This window comes from Oryctolagus cuniculus, chromosome 18 (assembly GCF_051225735.1).
Source record: "Oryctolagus cuniculus isolate XC-2025 breed Fujian yellow rabbit chromosome 18, ASM5122573v1, whole genome shotgun sequence".
In the NCBI taxonomy this organism is placed as follows: Eukaryota; Metazoa; Chordata; class Mammalia; order Lagomorpha; family Leporidae; genus Oryctolagus; species Oryctolagus cuniculus.
This window is the reverse complement of record NC_142884.1, coordinates 76200533-76222097: the sequence shown is the minus strand read 5'-3', so window position 1 is coordinate 76222097 and position 21565 is coordinate 76200533. Positions and strand designations below refer to the sequence as shown.

The following is a 21565-nucleotide window of genomic DNA, read 5'->3' as shown; positions in this document are numbered from 1 at the left end:
CGTTTGCCCAGGTACCGTCCCTGGCTCCTGAGTAAATCCGACTCCACGCCTGCCAGACGCAGCCACCGGGGAGCCCTGACTGGCACCTGGGCCAGCCACTGCCTGCAGGAGTCTGGCGGTGGAGAAGCCTGGCCATTCTGCATCCCATCCTGTTGCTGCACGAACGCGGGGGGCAGACGAGGACCTGCTGAAGCAGCTTCCCAGCGGCCGCACACCGCTGGGCAGTGGCAGGTCGCTGGGGCGGGGCCCACAGATCCCAGCAACCTTCAGGGCATCAGCCCGTGTGTGCGGGGCGGGGCTTGCCGAGGCTTCTCTGGGCTAGAACCGCAGCGAACGCTTCCACGCCAGGGTGCTCCCCTCCCTTCCCTGAGAGGCAAAGGCAGGCAGGTCTGGGCGCTCGGAGCATCCACGAGAAACAGCGGGTTCACCGGAAACTGGAAGGCACAGAGCAGGCATTAGACTAAGAGCTCCACGCCACTTTCTCTCTTGGTTCCCTGGAACCTTTCAGAGCTCAGGAACCTCACTGGCCAGAACAGGGGAGCGGGTAGCAGTCTGAGTCATGTGACGGGAGTTCCCGTGGCAACAGCTCCTTGGCAACAGGTCCAGGGAGCTGGTGGCCCAGGGCTGCTCCCTGGCCCACCCCCACCATGGGGTCCCTGCATCCCCATTGATGAGACACACACCTATGACCTGGCCAGCAATTCTCAAACACGGCTGACGCTCAGAATTCCAGGCACAGTCACAGGGGCCTCTGGGCAGCCCCTTCCTCCCTAAGCACCCCACCCCCGCAGCTTCAGGCCTGAGCGTTCTGGGGGCGGGACCAGGGATCTGTAGTTCCTGTACCTCACGGGCCAGGGCATCAGAAGTAGTCACTGACCACCCCCAACTGCCGCCGAGTTTTACTACAAGAACTTCGGCATACACAGGGATGGTGATGGGTCACCCAGGGTACAGGGCCCGTGCAGACAGGAGCGGGTATTTCCTGCCTGGGCCCAGGGTTAAGCATCTAAGTATTCAAGCAAGAGAAGAGGTAAAGTTATATAGAATATTTAATCGGTTACTATGATATCATAGAAATATTCAGAATCATAAAAGTAAAAAAAAGCTGCTGTGTAGTACATAATGTCTTCGGGATCCTAGGGAGCGGCCGCCGGTCTACACCCGCTCTGCGCGCTCACTGGCCGCGCTCCTGGAGTCGCTTCCCCTTGCCCTTCTTCTTCTTGTCCTCCAGCCGGGGCTTCAGGGCGCACACGCAGGCCGACACGCCGGCGATGGCCTTGGGCAGGTCGGTGCCTCTGCTCCACTTGTCGGCCTCGCGGTCGTACACCTGCACCGTCTTGGAGAAGGCGGTGTTCTCCCAGCTGTAGCCGCCCAGGATGTAGATGCGGCCCTGCCACACGGCCACGCCCGACTCGCTGTTGGCGTGCAGCAGCGGGGCCACGCGCGTCCACTGGTTGCACTGCGGGCTGTAGGCCTCCACGCCCAGCACGTCGAAGCGCTCCATGGACTCGATGTTGTCGTCGCTGCCCCCGATGGAGTAGATGGTGTCGCCCAGGCAGCACATGCTGTGCCAGCCGCGCGCCGTGGTCATGGGCCGCCGCTCCTCCCACACGTCCGTGCGGTGGTCGTAGCACAGCAGGTTCTTGCGGTAGGGGCCGATCTGGTAGTCGTGGCCACCGGAGATGTACACGAAGTCTTTGTAGATGGTGCCGGCGTGGCCGTACGTGAACCTGCGGCAGACACAGACAGGGAGGGAGCTCAGTGCCGTGCCAGGCTCACCCTCCGGGAGGCTGGGCCTGTCTCCGCCTGTGCAGACTGGGGACAGGGGGCCCCCGCCAAGGTCCTGAGGATCTAAGGTAGCGCAGGGAGCAGGCAGCCCGTGCACACTTGATAGGCACGGCTCCCACGAGAAGAGCAGGGCGGGTCAGCAGGGGCCCTACGGTCAGCCGCCCACGCCCAGCCCAGCTCTGCCCCTCTCTGCATGTCCGCTCTCCCAGCTGGGAAGTGGGGGCAGCAACAGAGCTGTGCCCCTTCTCGGAGCTGAAAGCAATGACGACGACGTGCAATCCCGGCACACGTGTACCTGACCGAGCCTCCCACCACAGGGGAACGCGTCGTGCAGCTCCAGCTGTGACGCATGCTGGGAGACACAAAGCTAGACAGCACGGACCAGCGGCTGCCAGGGCGGGGCAGCAGGGACACGCAGGTGCGCCCGGGGTTTGCGGTTAGGGCAGTGGGACCACACGGGAGGGTACGTGTCGTCATGATGTCACCAGGAAGGCAACACCGTGGGAACCTTGCGAACCTTAATGTACAGCGGGGCGCACTGGGTACCGACACGGCACCCACACGGGCTCAGTAACCACAGCCGACGCCCGCACCCTCGGCACCTTCCCTTCCGTTTTCTGCAAAGCTCAAACTGCTCTAAAAGTTCAAGTCCACTGAAAAGGGGGAAAAAAGATAAACAAAGGTTTAAAAAAAAGCCGCAGAAGGGCAGCGTGGGAACTCAGGAGCGCGGTGAGTCGGCTGGGGCGGGCGTGGGGAGGAGAGGCTATGGGGTGACATTCACGGAAACAGTCCCGGGGCGGACAGGTTTCCATGCAGGGTCCTGGCTCCGGCCTGGGCCCTAAAGGCCCAGTGTTGCAAACAAGTCAGTTCCTGCGAGGAGAACCAGGTGACCATGGGCTGTGCTTATTCCAGCTCTGTGGACCCAGCACCCACTACGGGCTGCAGGCACACAAAGCAAGCGCCCGGCCAGAGAACGCAATGGCCACGGATGCCCTCCTCCGCATCAGGCTTCCCTTCTCCATGTCGAAAGCGTGGGAGGGCAGCCTAGGGCTGGCTGGTGAGGGGCCCAGTGACCTGCCTCTTCAATGCCATTCTAGTCTACGTGAGCCAGTGGACAGGGCGCCTCCTTCCGCCTCGCTCCAGGAGCCATCACCAGGCCGCCAGGAGTTTTGGCGCCCGTGAATCATCTCAGCCACGGTGTCTGGGCGCCGCCCCTTGGCTTCGTGGAACCCTCCCATACGGGTGGTCACACAGAGCCAGAGGAGCCGGGAGCCACGCCCGAAGGAGACCTTAACGCCGGGCGCTCCTCCAGCTCCTGGGGACCCCTGCGGCTGTCGCATCGCAAGGCTGACGCACACCTGGAGGCAGGAGGACCCGGCGGAGCGCGGAGAGCTCTGGGCCTCATGAGTGGCCTCTTGGCCAGGCCTGATGGCAGCATGGGGCACAGTCGCCACCATCATCCCCGCCCCCGATGGGGACCAACGACCGAGAGCGGGCTCAAGGCAGATGCTCCTGTCGGACACCTGGGATGCACACCCCCACCTCCGAACTCGTCCTGCTGGGTTCAGAGAGAACCTCCAGCACTCCCTCGCCGAGACTCAGGGACCAAAGGGGGCCACGCCGGCCACAGACCTGACGCTGCTCTCGACGGTCCAACAGCCCGGGCCCGCCTCCACCGCTACCGGGCTACTCAGCGCTGTTTACAATGCTCCCCCTGGAACTGGAGGCCAAAATACCCAGAGAGCAAGTGGACCGGACGGGACCCCACAGACTGACAGCGCCGCCCCCAATCACCTCGGCAAGCCGGCCACGTAGGACCAGGAGTCGGTCCTGGGGCTGTACATCTCCACCGAAGAGAGCGCGCCGTTCTCGTTCCGGCCACCCACGGCCACCAGCTTGTCTGCGATGGAGGCCAGGTAGAAATCCACGCGGCGCTGGTTCATGGAGGCCACCTGTGGAGGTGAGACACCTGTACCTTCCCTTCCCCACACCCAGGACAGCACTGACACCCAGCACTGGGCCCGGCGTGGTGGCACAGCCTTAGGTTAAGACAATGGCCATGATGCTGGCATCCCATATGGGCGCCGGTTCCCATCCAGCTCCCTGCTAATGCACCTGGGAAAGCAGCGGAACACGGCCAGGTGCTTGGGCCTCTGCTTCCACGTGGGAGACCCAGAGAGAATCCGGGGTTCCTGGCTTCAGCCTGGCCCAGCCCCAGCCATTGTGGCCATCTGGGGAGCGCACCAAAGGGATGGCAGATCCCCTCCTCCCTCCCATCTCTCGCTCTCTCTTCTTCTAACTTTGAAATAAATAAAGTCTTTTTAAAAATACAATAGAAATATAAAATCCTTCAATCCTTGTAACTCTAGGAGGTAGAGGCTTAAAGAAAAACATCCAGCACTGCTTTCTCCGTCCATGTCCCGCAGGATGCAGAGCCAGGGGGGCGAGGCAGCGGGCAGGGGGGTGGGAAAAAGGGGCTAAGCTTGAAAAAAAGGGGTGTTTCCAAGGGGCTGCTAGCAGCCCGAGGTTTCCTCAGGACGCCCTGAGTCCCTGAGCTGGGGACAGGGATGCACGGGTCCCCAGACCCGCCTGGCCACGCTGCGCCCTCACGCACTAGAATCCGGCAGCACGCAGTGCAGAAGGGCTGACCGGGGGTTTCCAGAAATAAAGATCCCCCTTCCCTCTCCTCCCCTTCAGCAAGCAAGAACGCTGATCGCGGGCTGCTGCCCAGGTGAACGCAGCAGAGTGGAACTGGACAGGCGAGCACAGTGCAGACACCCAGCCTGTGTTTTAAACAATCCCCGCAGACTGGGGCCGGCGCTGGGGTGTAATGGGCAAAGCTGCCGCCTGCAGTGCCGGCATGCCACATGGGGGCAGGTTCGAGTCCCGGCTGCTCCACTTCCGATCCAGCTCTCTGCTGTGGCCTGGGAAAGCAGTGGAAGATGGCCCAAGTGCTTGGACCCCTCCACCCACGTGGGAGACCCCGACAAAGCTCCTGGCCTCGACCTGGCCTACAGTCGGCCACTGCCTCCAGCTGAGGAGTGAACCAGTGGATAGACGATCTCTTTCTTGGTCTCTCCTCTTGGTAACTCTTTCAAAATAAATATGTAAATGTATATATAAAAAACCAATCCCAGCAGAGCACACAAGTGGGCGCAGCCACAGGAGGCCACGGACCAGGGCTCTGGGGCTCTGGGGCTGCACCCTCTGCCTGGGGCAAGTCTCAGCCCTCGGAGGGAGGCTCTCGGTTTGTGGGAGCTCAGACAACACCAAGCGACAACGCGGAGGTGTGAATATAACGACTTCCGTGAGGGCAGGGGTTCCTGGAGGGAGGGGGCGGCCGCCCTTCGCCAGGCACTTGCCAATGAACAGGCGTCCACCCCGGGGCCTTGAAGGCCCGCGTCTCCACGTGTACTTCCACGAGGGGAACCTGAGATGTGTGAACTCGGCCGGGATGCCGTCTCACGCCTGCCATCCAGGCCCAGATGACACCTGCCGTGGGGCCGGGGGGAAACCTCTGTGTCCCCCTCAAACCAGCTCCTGAGACCTAGGGACACTGAACCACGGGCCTGTCCCACGCAGCAGCCACGAGCCTCGAGTGGCCACGTGCGTCAAATGGAAATTGGTGAAGACTCTGTTCTCCACCTGCCCCGCGGGGCTGGCGGCGGCGACGAGGTCGGATGGCACAGAGTTCCGTGGGGGGTGGGGGTGGGGACCAGCTCTGGACGAGTGGTCCAGAGAGCTGCGGCTCAGGCCCCGCTCTCGCTGGCACAGGCAGGCGTGGGGGAGGGACAGCGCTCCTCACTCTACCGTCCCAGCTCGGGCAGAAGCAGCAGGGTCGCCGAGGCCCGAGAGGAGGAAGGGCAAGCCGAGGCCAGGGCGGGGAAACCGCAAGAGTAAAGAAAGAATCCGGCTTTAATCTCACCTTGATCCACTGTTTACAGCGGGGGTCATACCTATAAAGGAGGCTGGAGGCCGCATCCCCTCCGTTGTCCCGGGAGAAGCTGCCGCCCGCGATGAAGATGAAGCCCCCCAGCACGGCGACGCAGTGGTGGCTCCGCCGGGCCGGCAGGGGTGTCTCCTTGACCCACTGCTCGCTCTTGGCGTCCAGGTAGCAAGTGTCATCACTGAGCTCCAGACACCGCTCGGACACCTCGCCGCCCACGAACAGCAGGCGCTCCTCGTTGGTGCGCAGCGCCGTGCGCGCCGTCTGCATGACGGGCTGGGCGGCCAGGCTGTTGTGGTACCGCACGGCCTCCTCGATGAAGCCCTCGCAGTTGGTCTCCCTGGGCAGCAGCGAGCACACGGCCGGCTTGACGCGGTGCAGCAGGTCGTTCTTGGGGATGAGCGGGAAGTGGATGTGTTCCAGCACCTGGTAGGCGTGCGCCTCGCGCTCCGGCTGCTGCGTCAGCCACTGCAGGGCCGCCTGCAGCAGGTCATGCTCGCACTCGCGCTGCACTTGGCTGCTGCTCAGGTACAGGCACAGCTTCTGCAGGGAGACGTTCTGCAGGAAGTCGGGCGTGAAGGAGAGCGTGCCGAAGTGGCTCAGGATGAAGCCGTCGATGAAGGCGTCCAGGCGCTTGAGGCTGTAGATGGAGGCCAGCTCCTGCAGGTACAGGTAGTTGTCCTCGCTCACCTCCTGCTCCAGGTACTCGCAGCAGAAGTCCACCACCGTCCAGATCTGCAGCAGGTGCGCCGTCTCCAGGACGTAGTCGATGTTGCCGCCGTCCAGCGCCAGCTCCCCGCCGTACAGGAAGTCCACCACGGCCTTGAGCCCGATGTACGAGGCGCCGATCAGCTCCACCTCCTTCTGGAAGGCCTCCCGCATGCCGATGGTGAACATGGAGTTGAAGTAGTCGCTGCACACGGCCAGCAGGTTGCGGTGGGCGGGCACGCGCTGCTCGTCCGCCACCAGGACCACGTCACAGAAGAGGCCGCGGAGCCGCTGCTCGTTCAGCCGCTGCAGCACCGTGGTGGAGTGCTCCGCCCAGCGGTACACCTGCAACACAGGGAGCAGGTCACGGAGCGAAGCCGGCAGGGGCCTGCCACCCGCGGGGGCTCGTTACCAGCAGGTCAAGGAAGGCAGGAAGCGGAGACAACAGGGAATAAAAGACCCCAAGGAAAGGCATTTCCGGGTGCACGCGCGTTGCTCCTACGGCCACGTGCTGTGTGACCATGACCCCGTAAGCCACGCACGGTACACAGGACCAGGGTCCTGGAGGACTGCGTGGCTGCGCCAAGTTGCAGTCATTTCCATGGACAGTGACATCGGCCAGTGACGCCTCTCTCGGCACTGGCCCTGTCCTGGCACGGGGATGCCCGCCCGTTTCTCCCTCTCCCTCCTATTTCTCAAATACGGCTCCCACAGCAGCATTCCTGAAAAGCCCGCGGCGTCTTTCCTGTCCCGACCAGCAGGCTGGAACCGCTCCGGGCACAGCGGCGGAAGCCAGCCGCGGTTGTGGTGGGAATCCCAGCTCTGCCGCCCACCAGCCGGCCGGCCGTGGGTGAGCCCCGGGCGCTCCGCGCTCCGCCCCTCCCTGCTCACAGTGGAGGACACCGGCACGTCCCCGGCGTTCGGGCGCTGATGGGCAGACCTGGCGAGCAGCCGGCCCAACAGTAGCCCGAGAAAGGTCCCCTGCTGTGGGGTACGGCGCCCATCCTCGCTTTCCTTTGTGTCTCAGAAAGCACTGGGCACCCTCGTTTCTACGGCTCGGCCGAGGAGGTGGCGGGGCCCGAGCCCCACTTTCCCATCCTAAGGCGCTCTGGGGACCCTGCGCTGGGAAACACGGCTTCCCCGGTTACCAGCAGGGTCCAGAACGTTCACGGGAAATGGAATGAAAAGGCAAGTCTATTTGGGTGCAAAACATCTTGGAACACGCACACATATGTGCACACCACACGCAGAGTGTGGGAACAGGGTCTCCCCAGGGACTCAGCCACGCCGAACTCCGCGGGCAAGTCGGCTATCACCCCCCCATTTTCCACAGGAGGAAAACTGAGGCCCGAGAAGACTAAGGAGCACAGCAGAGCCCGGCAGGGCCTGAGTGGCCAGGCTGCGAGGCAGCCCTGCTCTGACCGCAGGGAACATGAGAATCAGCGCCAGCTACCACGGTGAGTCAATCCAAGTTGGCCGACACCCACGGCGTGCGGGCCCCGCCGCATGTGCTGGTCTGCAGAGCTGTGTCAGGGCCTGGACGAGGGCCGCACAGCCCTGGCAGGTTGCTAGCGTCACCATGCAAGGCTTCACTCACAAACCAACCTCAGCCTTCCAAACAAGGCACTTGAGAACGTCCAGCGGGCGGCTGCTCCGTGCGGGGCCCCGGCCGGCTGGGCACTGAGCCTGCCGGGGAAGACGGCAGCCGAGGGCGTCTCAGGCGTCCGCCTCCCGGCACACGAGCTTCTCCCCGACATGGGCCCTGCGGCCCGTGCCCTCCTGGGCTTGTTGTCACTCAGATCCCTTATTCCCCGTGGTCCTTCCACGCCCCGCAGAGGCCAGCACCGGACGTCAGCCAGCTGCCACGTGGCAGCTCCCAGGTCAGAGAGCGAGGCTCCACGGCTCTCTCTCACAGCAGGGAGGTTCTGCAACCCCTCAGGGAGAGCCAGGCTGGCCTCGTCTTGTCTTGGCTTCTACTTAGGCAGGGACGGTCTGTGGACGCTGGCCGTGGAGGTGGAGGGGGTGGGTGTGGACTGAAGGCAGAAAATGGAGACGTCCTACAGCGCAGGTGAGTGAGAAGCCAGCGGGGGGCGCCAAGTGGGCCCTTGGGTGCCCCCACACAGCCCCAGGCTTTGCCATAGCCCCAGGCTTCAGGGCAGGGACAGGGAAACCCAAACAGCTGCCAGGCCAGGGAGAGAAGCAGCTGTGTTTTGCCATCAGGCTCCACACTGCCGGCCCACTGGACGCGCCACCTGTCCCGACCACAGCCTGCGTGTGGTGTCTCCGCATAGCTGCACGGACGGCAAGTGTCACCCGGCCCAGATGAATGACAGGGCGCCAGCTAAGCAGGAAGCCGGAACCCCAACCCCACCCTGGGATGGCACCAAGCCCATTCACGGCGTAAGTCACCATCTCAGGGCCATCACCGAAGGCGAGGCCCGCGGCTGACGTCAGAGAGGTCACAGAACTGAGCATCGGCGTGGACGCACACATTCCAGGTACCACGTGCACCTGGCGGCCGCACAGCCCAGCCGAGCAGAGCGACCACCAGCACCACGCTGCAGCGTCCCAGAGCTTCCTGCCCAACACACACGGGTCCCCACCGTAATAAACAGGAGCCAGTCCAGCTGCAGGCGAAGCCACGGGGGAGAGGCTGTCGGGCAGGGTCTTGTTTTGCCGTTCGGGTGCTGACCTGTGGGTGCCTCACGTCTAAGACACAGGAAGGGCACGGTTCTGACATGGGTGTGCTATAAGTCAAGCATCAGAAACGTAACCCACTGAGGAGCAGGGAGCCCCACTCCCGAGACCCGGCCAGGATCCAGATCCCGGCGCTGAGGGTCACGGGTTCCCTGGGCTTAGAGGGCGACTGTGCGGCCCAGCTCCGGAAGCAGCAGCTGGAGCTTTCTGGGCTCTCCGTGAGAGCCCGCGCGGCACGGCGGGAGCCTGCTCGGGAAGAAGCCGAGCGGGGTGGGAGACGGAGGCTCAGAGGGCCACCTCCCTGGCACAACACAGGGGCTCCCCCGTTCCGTCTCCACAGAGCGCCCCTCCATCTTGCTCATAGACCTCTCGATCCAAAGCAGGCTCCCCCTCTTTGGTCATCATCACCCCCAGACACCACCCACTAATTTTCCCAACAGCCCCTCCCCCACCCCAAATGTGAGCACAGACACTTGATGCCTGCTGGAGTGCCCACGGGAAACGCAGATTAGGAACAGACTCGCTCAGAAACTTTTCTTTCCGACCCATTTTTCCATGAAACCCGCACTACGCGGACATGTGCTTTATGCATAGAGAGTGTGAATTCTCTCCACACGCCCAAGAACCAAGGTTCACCACCGAGGGACAATCCTGCCCCCCTCCCCCGGGCGGCAGCCCTTCTGCTCCCAGCGAGACCATAGCTGCCCCCCACCCCGTCTGTGGTGGTGGGACAGGGCCTGGGGAGGGGGGTGAAAGACAGCTCCCTGGTCCCCTCAGGGGTCAGGTGTGCGGGTCTGGGTACTTCTAATGAAACGTCCCCCTCCCACTCTCAGGGTGACCGCAGGGCCAGCGTGGCAGGAGCTGGCAGCCTGGCCCTGGAGGACCCTACCCTTGCTGGCTCCTAGGGTCCCAGAGGGTCACGACCAGGCCCTTAGCATCCAGGGTTAAGCAGCGCCTGGCCCTAGCCTGGGGCCGCCGTGCCCCTTGGTTCTCATCCTGTCCCACCCCTCTCCTAGTGTGAGTCAAGCTGTGACGCAGAGGAAGCTCCGGAATGTCACCTTGCAGATAACAGCGTCTGGCCCTGGGGTCCCGGCGGCCCTGCACGCCAGCCCACTCTGTGCTCTTCTGGCCCCCCACCCACTTCTACCTCAGCCCAGACCACGGCTGGCCGGGCGTGAGCTGGGAGGCACGGGGGTGAGCGCACACCACTGACCTTGGAAGACTCGCTGATCTTGTACGGCCGAGACACGCGCGCCTGCCTGCTTCCCTCCATCGCACACGAGAGCGCGGCCCTGCAACGAGAACAGGATCCTGAGCGGCGACAGCGGCTCCGGGTCCCCGGGGCACGGCTGGCAGACGAGGACGGTGATGGGGGACAGGCGCACCTCGGGGAGAGGCAGAGAGGAGGTGCAGCCGAGACCTCGGTGACACTGGGAGTGGCAAACCATCAGGTTGTCAGAACCGTTTAGGATGCGTAACCCCTGCTCCGTTCACCTAAAACTCGACAGCATCGCTTCTACAAAGACCTACCTGTGGATGCCTGGCCGAACCGAGGCCTGTGGACCAGCTCAAGGTTACGCTCACGACAGCCATCGCTACACCTCCCAGACGTCCCAGACGATGGCCCTGACATCACGCCACCTCCTCAAGGTGGACGGATCACAGCCATGAAGCTGGTCAACGGCCGAGAACCAGGCATGGGGCTGTCCGGCCTTAACACCAAGGCCCTCCCCCGTGTTGGACAGCTGAGGGTGGCCCAGCCTCTGAGAGCCGCACTTGGAAAATACTGTGGGGTTACGCGTGTGGTGTGATGACTAACACGCGTGCAGAACACCCTAGACACTGCCCTAGCTCATCTAATCCCCGCCACAGCCCCAGAGCCAACAGCACGATCCATCGTCAGCCTTCCTTCTGGGGGGAGAGAGCTGCATCCCCCCCCAGCCTGACTGCGGCTGGGAGGGCGGGGAATCAGCATTCATGTAGTGCCGACTGCATACCAGACTTCCATCAGCCTTGAGATAACTGGGTCCACACAGCAGGCAGCAGCAAGGTGGTTGCAATCCCAATCCAGGCCGGCGTCCATGTTCCTAACCCTAGGCTATACTGCTTAGGCAGACAGGCAGAAGTGTGCACACAGGGAACCTCAGGCCTGCCTGCAGCTTGAGCAAGTATATGAAGCTCTCTGAATCCCACCCCTGGCTCAACTTTCTGCCAGAGTTTAAATGCCAACAAGTCCTCACAGCAGAGCCAGGCTCTGCAGGGACCATGGGAAACCGGGGATGGGGCCACCTTGGCGAGGACCCCGCCGACAAGGGCACGAACCTGGACTGAGGGTTTGCTATCTGAGTTCACGAAAAGAGGCAACTTGTTACTTCCGAAGCAGATAGCCTGTGTTCATAGAGAACAGCATGACAACAGTCAGCACTGTTCTCAGATAATCCGGGACACAGGGAGGGGGCTCCAGTGTCCCCGGGGAGGACCGAATCCGGGCACGGTCCATCCTGTCCAACTCCCTGGGGGTGAGGGGGAAGCAAGGGACAAGCAGACAATCAGGACAAACTTGCCACTTTGTGATCTTAACAAGTTGTACCCACCCCCAGGCTTCCCAACTGCCCCCAGGCTGCCGAGAGAGAGAGAGAGAGAGAGAGAGAGAGAGAGAGAGAGAGAGAGAGAGAGAGGGAAACACCAGCATTTGTGTAGTGCCGACTGCATACCAGACCTCCCTAACTCACCTTCACCCTCTGAGACCAGTGCCACCATGACTTCCACAGTGAGACACCCACACTCTGGGTGCTGAAGGGCTGCCCCAAGGTCACACAGGCCAAAGTGCCAGGTGCCCCCCCACTGTACCCCCCACCAACCTGGCCACCTGGCCAAGGCTGTTTTGCCCTCAAACGCTAGAAGCTTGTTCTAGGTCAAGACAACCAGAGAGAGTGCCCCAGGGCTGCACGGGCCCCTTTGATGCCCAGGGGTTTGGGGGGAAGTCCACCCAGGTGTTGGATGCCTGCTGCCTCCTGTGCTCTGGAGAGGCAGGTGGGGATGGAGTCAAGGCCATCCCCACACTCAGCGATCACTGACCCCGGTGCATAAGTTCTTGAAGTAACCTCGGGACAGAGCCCACGTCCGGGACGAGGGTCCCGGGGGGCGTCTCTGCTCCTGGCCCCCTCCAGGTCTCTATCCTGATCCCGGGCGTCTGCGAGGAGGAACCCGAAACGGCTGAAACCCGCAAGGCTGCCGGGCAGCACTCACCCGTCCCGGGTCTCGCTGGCAGGGTCTCTGGGGACACCGCTGTCGCCGCTCGGACCCCGAACTCCCTGGCGGAACCACCCGCACAACCGCCGCCCGGCAGGCTCGAGCCGGCTGCGAGGAGGCGGAGGGAGGCGGAGCTGGGTCGCGCCCGGGGCCAGAGCCCGTGGCGGGACACGGATCCTTTACCTACGCCCTCGCGGGGGGCGGCCCCAGAGGCCGCACCTGTCTCACCTGCGGGGGCGGCCTCTCCGGTTCCCCGCGCGCGGCCGACGGACCGCGGGCAAGGGTGCGCGCCCAGCCCGCCTACCCTGCGCGCCCAGTCGCACCCACCCAAGCACAAAGGGACGCTGGTGGTGGTGGAGGGACGCGCAGCTCTCGGGCGCTGGGGAGTCCCCGACCCCTGCCCACCCCCGCCCCGGCACCCCAGGGCGCCGCGCGCGGAGGCTCCGGGAGGGGAGGGGTGGGCGCGCGCGGAGGCCCACCTGGAAGGACGCGCTACGGACGCAGTGCGGGCAGCCCCGGCGGTGAGGCTGGGCTGGCGGTGCCGCGCGGCCCGGGCGCCGGAGCCCCTGGGCCGGCCGGGTGCGCAGCCATGGGTCCGCCAGGAAGTGCGAGGCCGAGGGCGGAGGCGGCGCGCGCGGCCAATGGCGGCGGCCGGGAGGAGGTGGGCTCAGGCGGCGCGAGGCGGGGCCTGCGCCCGGGGCGGACGGCGCGCGCGCGGGCGGGCTGGGCGCGCACCCTCGGCCGCCTCCTGGGACCCCCAACGCACCCTCCCGAGGCGGCCGCAACCTCGCATCCGGACAGGCCCCCTGGTGTCCCCGCGTCCCCGGCGTTGCGACGCGTCGTGGAGGGGACAGGCGAGGAGCCGGCTGTCGCGGGAGGGACCTGAGCGCGGGCCGGGGGCGTCCTGATGGCCACGTCGCCTCGTCCCCCGCCAGCGCGGCGGTGGGGCCTTCGCTGACCGCCCTGCGCGGAGCCACGGCCCGCGCGCTGCCCGCCAGCCCCGTGCCACGCGCGAGCGCGGACCCCTGCCCGATGTTTTCACGCGGTTTGCGCCTCAGTTTGGTTTCCTGTCCGGCTGCCCCGTGAGAAGGCTGCACGGCACGGTTTACTCTGGGTTTTGTTCCCGGCTGGCCCCCAAGGTGCCCGGGCTTTTGTGGAGCTGCAGCCTGGACGCAGCTCACAGAGGTGATGCCGAATCCACGAAGTCGCACGCAGACACGCACCGTGCTCGCCCGTGCCTGCGTGCGATGTGGGATGCACAGGACAGACGGGAGGCAGAGCGTGGCCGGGGCGGGAGTGCGGAGAGAGGGGGTGCCTCCTGGGGCGAGGGAGTGGAGGGTACTTTGTGGTCTCACAACTCCGTGAATCAGCCAAGGACTTTTTATTTTATTTTATTTTTTTTTTTATTTTCATCCAGTCCAGAGCCAGAGCAACACGGAGAGGGAGATCTTCCATCTGCTGGTTCACTCTCCAAATGCCAGCAACATCCCCTTGCCTCCCCCTCCTTCTCTGTCCCGCGGGATACCTGGGTTCCAACTTCCTGCTGCTGCACTGGGAGGCAGTGGTGATGTCGGGCCCTGCCGTCCATGAGGGAGACCTGGATTGGGGTCCCAGCTCCAGGCCTCAGCCCAGCCCAGCCCAGCCCAGCCCCAGCTAGAGCAGGCGTTTTGGGAGTGAATCAGTTGGTGGGAGCACATTCTGTCTCTCAGATAAATCTCATTTTTTAAAAAGGGAGGGTATCTTATGTTATTTGCATATGTCTCTGTAGTGCTGGTTTAGAAACAAAAACCAATCAACCAACCAAACAACAACAACACACACACACACACACACACACACACCCGGTGGCGTAACTGGTAAAGCAGCTGCCTGCATTGCCGGCATCCCATATGCGTGCCCGTTTGCGACCTGGCTGTTCCACTTCCGATCCAGCTCTCTGCTGTGGCCTCAGAAAGCAGTGGAAGATGGCTCAAGTCCTTGGGCCCCTGCACCTGCATGGAAGACCTGGAAGAATCTGCTGGCTTCAGATCAGGGCAGCTCCGGCTGGCGCAGCCACTTGGGGAGTGAACCAGTGGATGGAAGACCTCTGTCTCTCTCTGTGTAACTCTGACTTTCAAATAAATAAATAAATAACAGAATGTTTCTTTCTCCCTGTTTCTTTTTCCATTTTGCTTTTCCCCTCCTCCTCCAGGAAGAGTTTAGAGCACCTGCCAGGGCTGCAGGAAACGCAGGGATATTCGGAAGAGAGGCCAGCAAGCGGGTCAGCAGTTGCCACGTCGTGCTCAGTCCTGTGTTGGGGTTATGGTCAAGGCTATGTTGGTGACTGGGACATATTCTTATTTAGAGCGCTCATATGGGCGCAGTTCCAGTCCTGGCTGCTCCTCTTCTGATCCTGCTCTCTGCTGTGGCTTGGAAAAGCAGTAGAAGATGGCCGAAGTGCTTGGACCCCTGCACCCACATGAGAGACCCAGAAGAAGCTCCTGGCTTCATATCAACCTGGTTCTGGCCATGGTAGGTATTTGGGGAGTGAACCAGCAGATGGAAGATCTCTCTCTCTCTCTCCCTTTGTAACTCTGACTCTCAAATAAATAGATTTTTTAAGCCGTTGGGGCAGGTGTGCAGTGCAGCGTGAAGCTGCCACTTGGCGTGCCTGCATCTCGTGTCAGGATGCCTGGGTCTGAGCCCTGCTCTGCTCCTATGTCATCTTCCTGCTGGTGCAACACCCTAGGGGCAGCAGCGATGGCTCGAGTAGGTGGGACCCTGCCACGCACACGGGCAACTGGGACTGAGTTCCTGGCTCCCACTTTTAACCCCTTTGGCTATTGCCAACATTGAGGGGTGAACCAACAGATGGGACATCTCTATGATTCTACATACATAAATTTTGTAAAAAATGCCCCCTCACTGGTGTCTGTGCTGTGGCACAGTGGGTTAACGCCCAGGCCTGAAGCGCGGGCATACCATATGAGTGCCAGTTTGAGATCTAGCTATCTGCTATGGTCTGGGAAAGCAGTAGAAGGTGGCCCAGGTCTTTGGGCCCCTGCACCCGCATAGGAGACCCGGAAAAAGCTCCTGGCTCCTGGCGTCGGATCAGCGCAGCTCCGGCCATTGCGGCCAATTGGTGAGTGAACCATCAGATGAAGGACCTCTCTCTCTCTCTCTCTCTAGCTGCCTCTCCTCTCTCTGTGTAACTCTTTCAAGTAAATAAATAAATCTTTAAAAAACATTTCCCTTCATCAACTGTAAAAAAAAGAAAAGTGTTTTGCACCAAGATGAGCTGATCTTTTGATTTAATTTTCCACTGTTCAGAGCCCCCATGGATATGACTCAATCTATCAAGCAGTTCCACTATGGGGATTTTCAGAGGCCCTAACTCTACATTGCCATCAGCTGTCCACGTGCTAGCCTCTTTACGAATGAGAAGATAGGAAAGGGGTCTGGGACAGCTCAGAGATCTGCACACGACCTTGACCTGAAAGGTGAGATTCGGCCACCCTGGTGCCATCCCCTTCCCCCCAACAACATGGAGCAAACCACACACCCCACACCTTTCTCTTTAAGCTGCATCTCCTTCCACTCACAAAAGTAACAGATGCCTCACTTAACCGGAACGCACACAAGAGTTGCAAACAGAAGCACTCATTTGTAAACTCCCTAAAACAATGCAGAGCCCTGCTGTCTGTGGACAAGTCCCCTTGCAGAATTCCTGCGCAACAGTGCCGGGACTAGCGCCAGGGGTTACAGTGAGCTCACCGTTGTCCAATGCTCCCCGGGCCAGTGAGCTCACCTGGTCTCCTGGGCCCTTTGGTGGAGGTATCGTCCCTTTCCCTGTTGGCAGAGTCATCAAATCTCTCACCCACAGTCACAGAGGTTGTAGGGAGCAGAGCTGGGCTTGAACTCGGGCGTTGCCCCGCCCTCTGCCACTGGGGGCCCGTGTGCTACGGAAAGCGACGCCCATTCAGCACAGAGCTAAAGGAGCCGACAAGCGCAGGTAAGAAAAGTCACCCTCCAGAGGAGAACACACCCTTCCACGGAGAATCAGCGTTCACAGACAAACCCACCCGACTCCATGCCAATGAGGCCACATGGCGCAAGCCCTCCTGGGAGCTTCCCCTCTTTGCAAACATCCTGAGCTTTTCGCCCACCGGTAAGTTCTGCCCTGTGATAGAATTGGAGCCGCCGCGTGGGATCCCGCAGTGTGGACTGTGCCCTGGACTGCATGGCGGGTACCCAGCTGGTGTCTTAGGATCGGTGTCACCGAGGTGCCTGTACCCCCGTGCGCCTGGCTGATGGTGAAGTGCGGGTGCTGGGTCACAAGGAATGCATGTGTGTTAGGCTCTAAGCCACTCCCTTCTCCCAAAGGCTGTCCCCGGCGATGGCCACACACCGCCATTTCTGAAATTCAGGCAGCATCCGAGGGAGGTGGGAGCAGCTCCATCGTCTGCAGGGCCCGGTGTGGAGTGAGAATGCAGGGCCCTTGCTCACCTAGCAGGGAGAAAGCCGCTCCCCCGCAGTCGCTGTGCCACCCCCCGCCCCCGTCACGGCACTCTCAGGGGTGGGTGCACACCTGGTGATTTGCTGGGTGCTGTGCACAGCGCACAGACCGAGCCCAGGCCTGCCTGCACCTGTGCCCAGGCCCCCACCAGGTGGCAGTGATCATCGCGCAGGGCTGAGGGCGCCTGGGGAGGCAGGGAGGTGACGGGAGGGGGATGAGTCGGAGCCAAGTTCTAAGCCCCTGGCAATGCTCCCTGGCCCACAAAGTCAAAGACAAAACTTTTGAGAATTTCAAGACAACAACCCCAGGGTACTGGGCCCTGGGTGTGAACTTTCTGGCTTGACCTCGGCTTCACACCCAGACTCTGGCTGGTTTCCTCGCTGGGACAGCGGGAGCTGTCACACAGGAGGAGCTCGCCACGCTTCTTCCCTTCCAGCCTCGATGCCTCACTCAGGAACAAGTGCAGAGCAGGCGTTGTGCGGCAGCGGATTGGGCCGTCACGTGAGATAGCCACACCCCAGAGCAGACTGACGGTTTGAGCCCCGTGAATGCACCTGCGAGGCCCAAGTGCTTGGGCGCACGCCACTGATGTGGGAGGCTTGGATGGATGGAGTTCCTGGCTCCTGGCTTCAGCCTGGCCCAGTCCAGGAGAAATGTCCACCCTCTGGTTCACACCCGAAACGGCCGCAACAGCCAGAGCGGAGCTGGGCTGCAGCTATTGACCTGCGACTCCTTCCAGGTCTCCCAGGTGGGTGGCTCTGACCTGAGACCCTGGGCCATCACCTGCTGCCTCCCCAGGTGCATTAGCAGGGAGCTGGATCAGAGCGGGGTAGCAGGGACTCAAATAGGCCCTCCAAGATGGGAAGTGGCAGCACCCACTGTCCCACAATGCTGGCCCCATGAGTCCTTTCTTTTTTTCAAGCAAAGAATGTCACAGTACAGGACCCAGCCTAAGGAAGTGCCTCATCTACACACCCAGCAAAGCAAAGGGTAGGGGGCCGGGTTGGTCAGGCCCCGTCACGCGTGGTGACTCCACCGGCTGGGGCTCACAGCTCTGCTGGCTCACCTGGCCGGTACTCACAGTGGCCCCAAGGGCCCGTGCTGTTATCATCCCCACTTCCCAGATGGGGCAGCTGAGGCCCCGAGCAGTGAGACGACTCGGCCAGCATCACTAAGTGAAACACCGTAGGGATCGGGCCAAGGAGCCAGGCTGGTTAGGGCAGCGTGCCGTCAGCCAGCGAGCTGCCCTCACAGGTCGCAGTGGGTCCTGAAGGCAGGTGCTTGGAGGGGTGTCACCCAGCTGGCTCCCCAGGAAAGCTGGGTCTGGAGGGGCAGAGCCTGGGGGCCTCCTTGCCCCAGGTCCCAGGTCCCAGGTCCCAGCTGCAGGAGGAGAGGCAGGGAGGAGCAGGCGGACTTGCCTCTCGAGGTTTGTCCTTCCCAGCTTCCCTGCCACAGCCTGGCACAAAGGAGCAGGCCTCAGGGACCACATCCGCCTGCGGAGTCCTTGGCCCCCGGCATTCTGTAAGTTTGTAACCCCCTGGAGGTCTGGAGGCAGTGAGGCCGCCCCAGGGACCAGAGCAGCCCAGGGGCAGAGCAGCGGCAGGTGCCTGGGCCCATCCCTCAGTCGGCAGGAAGGGCACGCCCCCTCGGAGCCTCCTCCCCTCTCCCTCTCCCCCTTTCCCCTCCTTTCTGGGACTGAGCTAAGCTCTGCCTGCATCTGAGCCCTGGCTTCCCCCAGCTCTGTGAACCCCAACACCTGTTGGCTTTGCTGTGCCTCAGTCTCCCCAGCTCCACATGCGGTCACACTTGTTCCCCTCAGGGGTGTGGTGCAAGGTCAGGGGAGGAACACACACTGGCCACATGGACCAGGCCCCGGCCATGAGTTCTTGTGCTGGCAGGAACGCAGGTTCTCTGGGCGGAGACTCTGGCTGCCGGTGCGTAGAAACTGTGGGGAACACGCTCAGAGCTTAGCATCGGGCATTCCCTCGAGATCACGTCAAGGCTTGGGGGGAGCGGGGATGCAGAGACCAGGCCCCAGGGAGAGGTATGGGGAAGAAGGGGAGGGAAACAGGTGTCAGCCTCCCTGTCTCACAGGGGGGCTCACTGGCTGCTCCCTGCCTCCCAGGTGGAACCGACATGGGAAAAGCCGCCATGGGCCTCTGTGTCTGTGCCACACTTTGCCGTGTGCTGTCCACGTCACGGGATTCAACCACAGCCTCAACCTCTGCAGAACCGTGGTTGCCAGCCACATGCAGCCGTCTCAACCTCGACTTCAATTCCAGTCAAAATACAGGGGCTCGGTCACACGAGCTGCTTTTCCAGTCTGAGTAGCCACAGGCGGGCGGCTCGGGGGTGTTGTGCTGGACAGTGCAGCTCAGAACGCATCACAGTCACAGACAGTGCCAGCGGATACTGGAGTCCCAGCCCCGGGCCGGCACTTGGTGGCTGTGCCCTTGACCAAGATGCCACGCTGAGCCTCAGGGTCACCACCTGCAAAACGGGTTTAATGGACTCACCAGGACACACTTCGCTGAGCACCTGCTGTGTGCCAGGAACTCAGGTGCAGAGGAGGCAGCATTAAACAGCACAGATTTAAATATTCATGGCCCTCATGGGGCTGAGCTTGTAGTTTAGGGACAATAATAGCATTTATCTGAGGGCTAGCTTGATGATTACATGAGACAGAGCAGGAAACGCATTTAACATGCCTGACGTAGTCTGAGTGCAGGATAAATGTTAGCCACTATCATTCCTTGTAATCTGCCCAGCTCCCTTTTCCATGGCTCTGCTGCTGGGGACGGTAACAAGTAGCATGCATGCCTCCACTTTTCATCTCATGCCCATGGCAGACATTGCTAATTGATTGCAGCACATCTTCCCTCTGGGATTCTGAGAGCAGGCCAACAGGCAGCACTAACCGATGCAGCTTCCCAGAACTCACAGTCACGCTCTGCAACCAACACCTCTTGCATTTCCCGACAAACTGCCTGCTCTGCACAATCCCACAGGCAGGACCCCTGCAGGTTCAAGTTCAGGCTCCTGCCTTCCCCTCGGGGAAACAGCCAAGTGCAAAGTCAGTACCTGTGAGCTTAGCGGCTGCTCCTGCTCTGAGCTGGTGCCAGAAGCGGGCTTCCTGCTTGGCTGCCTCAGTTGTGGAGTCTGGTTGTATTCCAACCAGGAGTTCTGGAGCCCTGGAGAAGGGTTGCTTCTAGGCTGGGCAAACAGTCCTGGCCACAGAGGGCTCTGTGAGTCCCGACCCTTGCTTTTAAAGCGGGAGAGCCAGACACGTGCTCACACAATTGTAACATAGTGAGATAAGGGCAGGCAGAGCTGGCCCTCGGCTGTGGGAACCAAGGGAGGGAGGAACGCAGGGTTCCAGGGAGTCTGCTTCGCAGAGGGAGTGCCCTTCCTGACCGCAGCCTCCCACCTGCAGTCAGGTCCTCCTCTCCCCCAGCCCAAACTGACCCAGAGAGCCCTGCCTCCACAAACGGCTGCCGCAGTCACGGCTGCACCAGGCCAGGAGCCAGGAACTCTCTTCGGGTCTGCCACGTGGGTGGCGGGGACCCAGACACTTGGGCCCCCCTGCTGTGTTCCCAGGTGCATTAGCAGAGCACCTGACCTTCGGCAGAGCCGCCGGTGCTCCCATATGGGTTACCGGTGTCATAAGCCGAGGCTTAACTCCCTGCGCCACAGCACCGACCCCATGCGCCTGCGTCTCAGAAACCTGACCCACGGAGCCGCGGGTGCGAGTGTGTGCAGGAGCAGGGCTGTGGCCCCCCACGACTGCCTCTCTTTTATTCCTGCCAAGACATCTTCTCTTGGTCCAGGTTTTCCCCAAAGCAGGTGCTGGGGTTAGGATTCAGGCTCTATGGTTCATTTGGAAAGCGCAGAAACCGGGGAGGGGAGTGAGACAGGGAGCGGAAGGAGCCAAGGCCCAAGCCAGGGTGCCTGGGGCCTCGTGCCGGAGGCAGCTCCTGGCCAGGGTGGGACCCACTCCTCAGTGCCGTCCCACCCAGGAGGGGAGTGGGGGCAGACACAGGGATCCCATCCAGTGTTGCCTCTTTATTAGCCTGCATTCCAGCCACAGTCTGCGAATTTGGAGAAAAGCCTTGAGGCCCAGAGGCGCAGATCCCGGAGCCAAGGGGTGGGTGAGTCCCCAGGGATTCGGACCGAGCAGGAGCAGCACTGCCCTGAGACTCTGCTGACACCACCGTCCCCGCTGAAGCCGCCCATCTCACAACTCCACAGAGCTCTGCGCAGAATACAGGCACAGCCCAGCGCTCACCAAGCCCAGGAGCTTCTACCTAGAAGACAGTGACTGCCCCAGCGGGTGGACAGAGCCAATCGGGTTCCTTCCCTGAGATTTTATACAGTTGCTGGGAATGAGGTCAGCTCTTAGTGCTGTGCGTGCAAGTAGCTCATGGGCGCCAGAAGTGGAGGTGACCCCTGCAGTCACAGGGAGAGACAGAGTGACAACCATGGCATCCCCGGGTTCCGCTGTGCCTCTCCTTTCTGCGGGGTGGTGACACGCACAGCGGGTTCCCCATCTCTGCCCACCCCGAGCTTGCCCTAAGCTGGTGGCACCGAGTCCTGACTACTGCAGGTTCTAGCAACGGTTCAGTCGCTCAACTCGGGAGCGGCCGTGCCTCGGGGATGAAGATGGACCTGCTGGCCGAGGG

The 21565-nt window shown here is 62.0% G+C and overlaps 1 protein-coding gene across 4 annotated transcripts; it reads right to left on the bottom strand.

Moving 5' to 3' along the window:
• Window positions 1–1031: 1031 nt before the first annotated feature.
• On the bottom strand, window positions 1032–20098 carry KLHL36 (kelch like family member 36). Of its 4 annotated transcripts, none has more exons than XR_016224861.1 (5): window positions 12871–13045; window positions 10353–10431; window positions 5745–6787; window positions 3583–3740; window positions 1032–1730 (listed from the first exon to the last, which is right to left on the bottom strand). XR_016224861.1 is itself a non-coding variant. In XM_051847336.3 (5 exons), the coding sequence occupies exons 2-5, from the start codon at window positions 10410–10412 to the stop codon at window positions 1175–1177; spliced, it is 1848 nt and encodes a 615-aa protein (XP_051703296.1). In that variant the 5' UTR covers window positions 10413–10431; window positions 19968–20098; the 3' UTR covers window positions 1032–1174. The 4 variants fall into 4 exon arrangements, 3 of the variants coding, with proteins under 3 accessions (XP_051703296.1, XP_008249726.2, XP_051703297.1); XM_051847336.3 differs by lacking the exon at window positions 12871–13045 and adding an exon at window positions 19968–20098 and having other exon boundaries at window positions 5714–6787; XM_008251504.5 differs by having other exon boundaries at window positions 5714–6787; window positions 12871–13039.
• Window positions 20099–21565: the final 1467 nt, after the last annotated feature.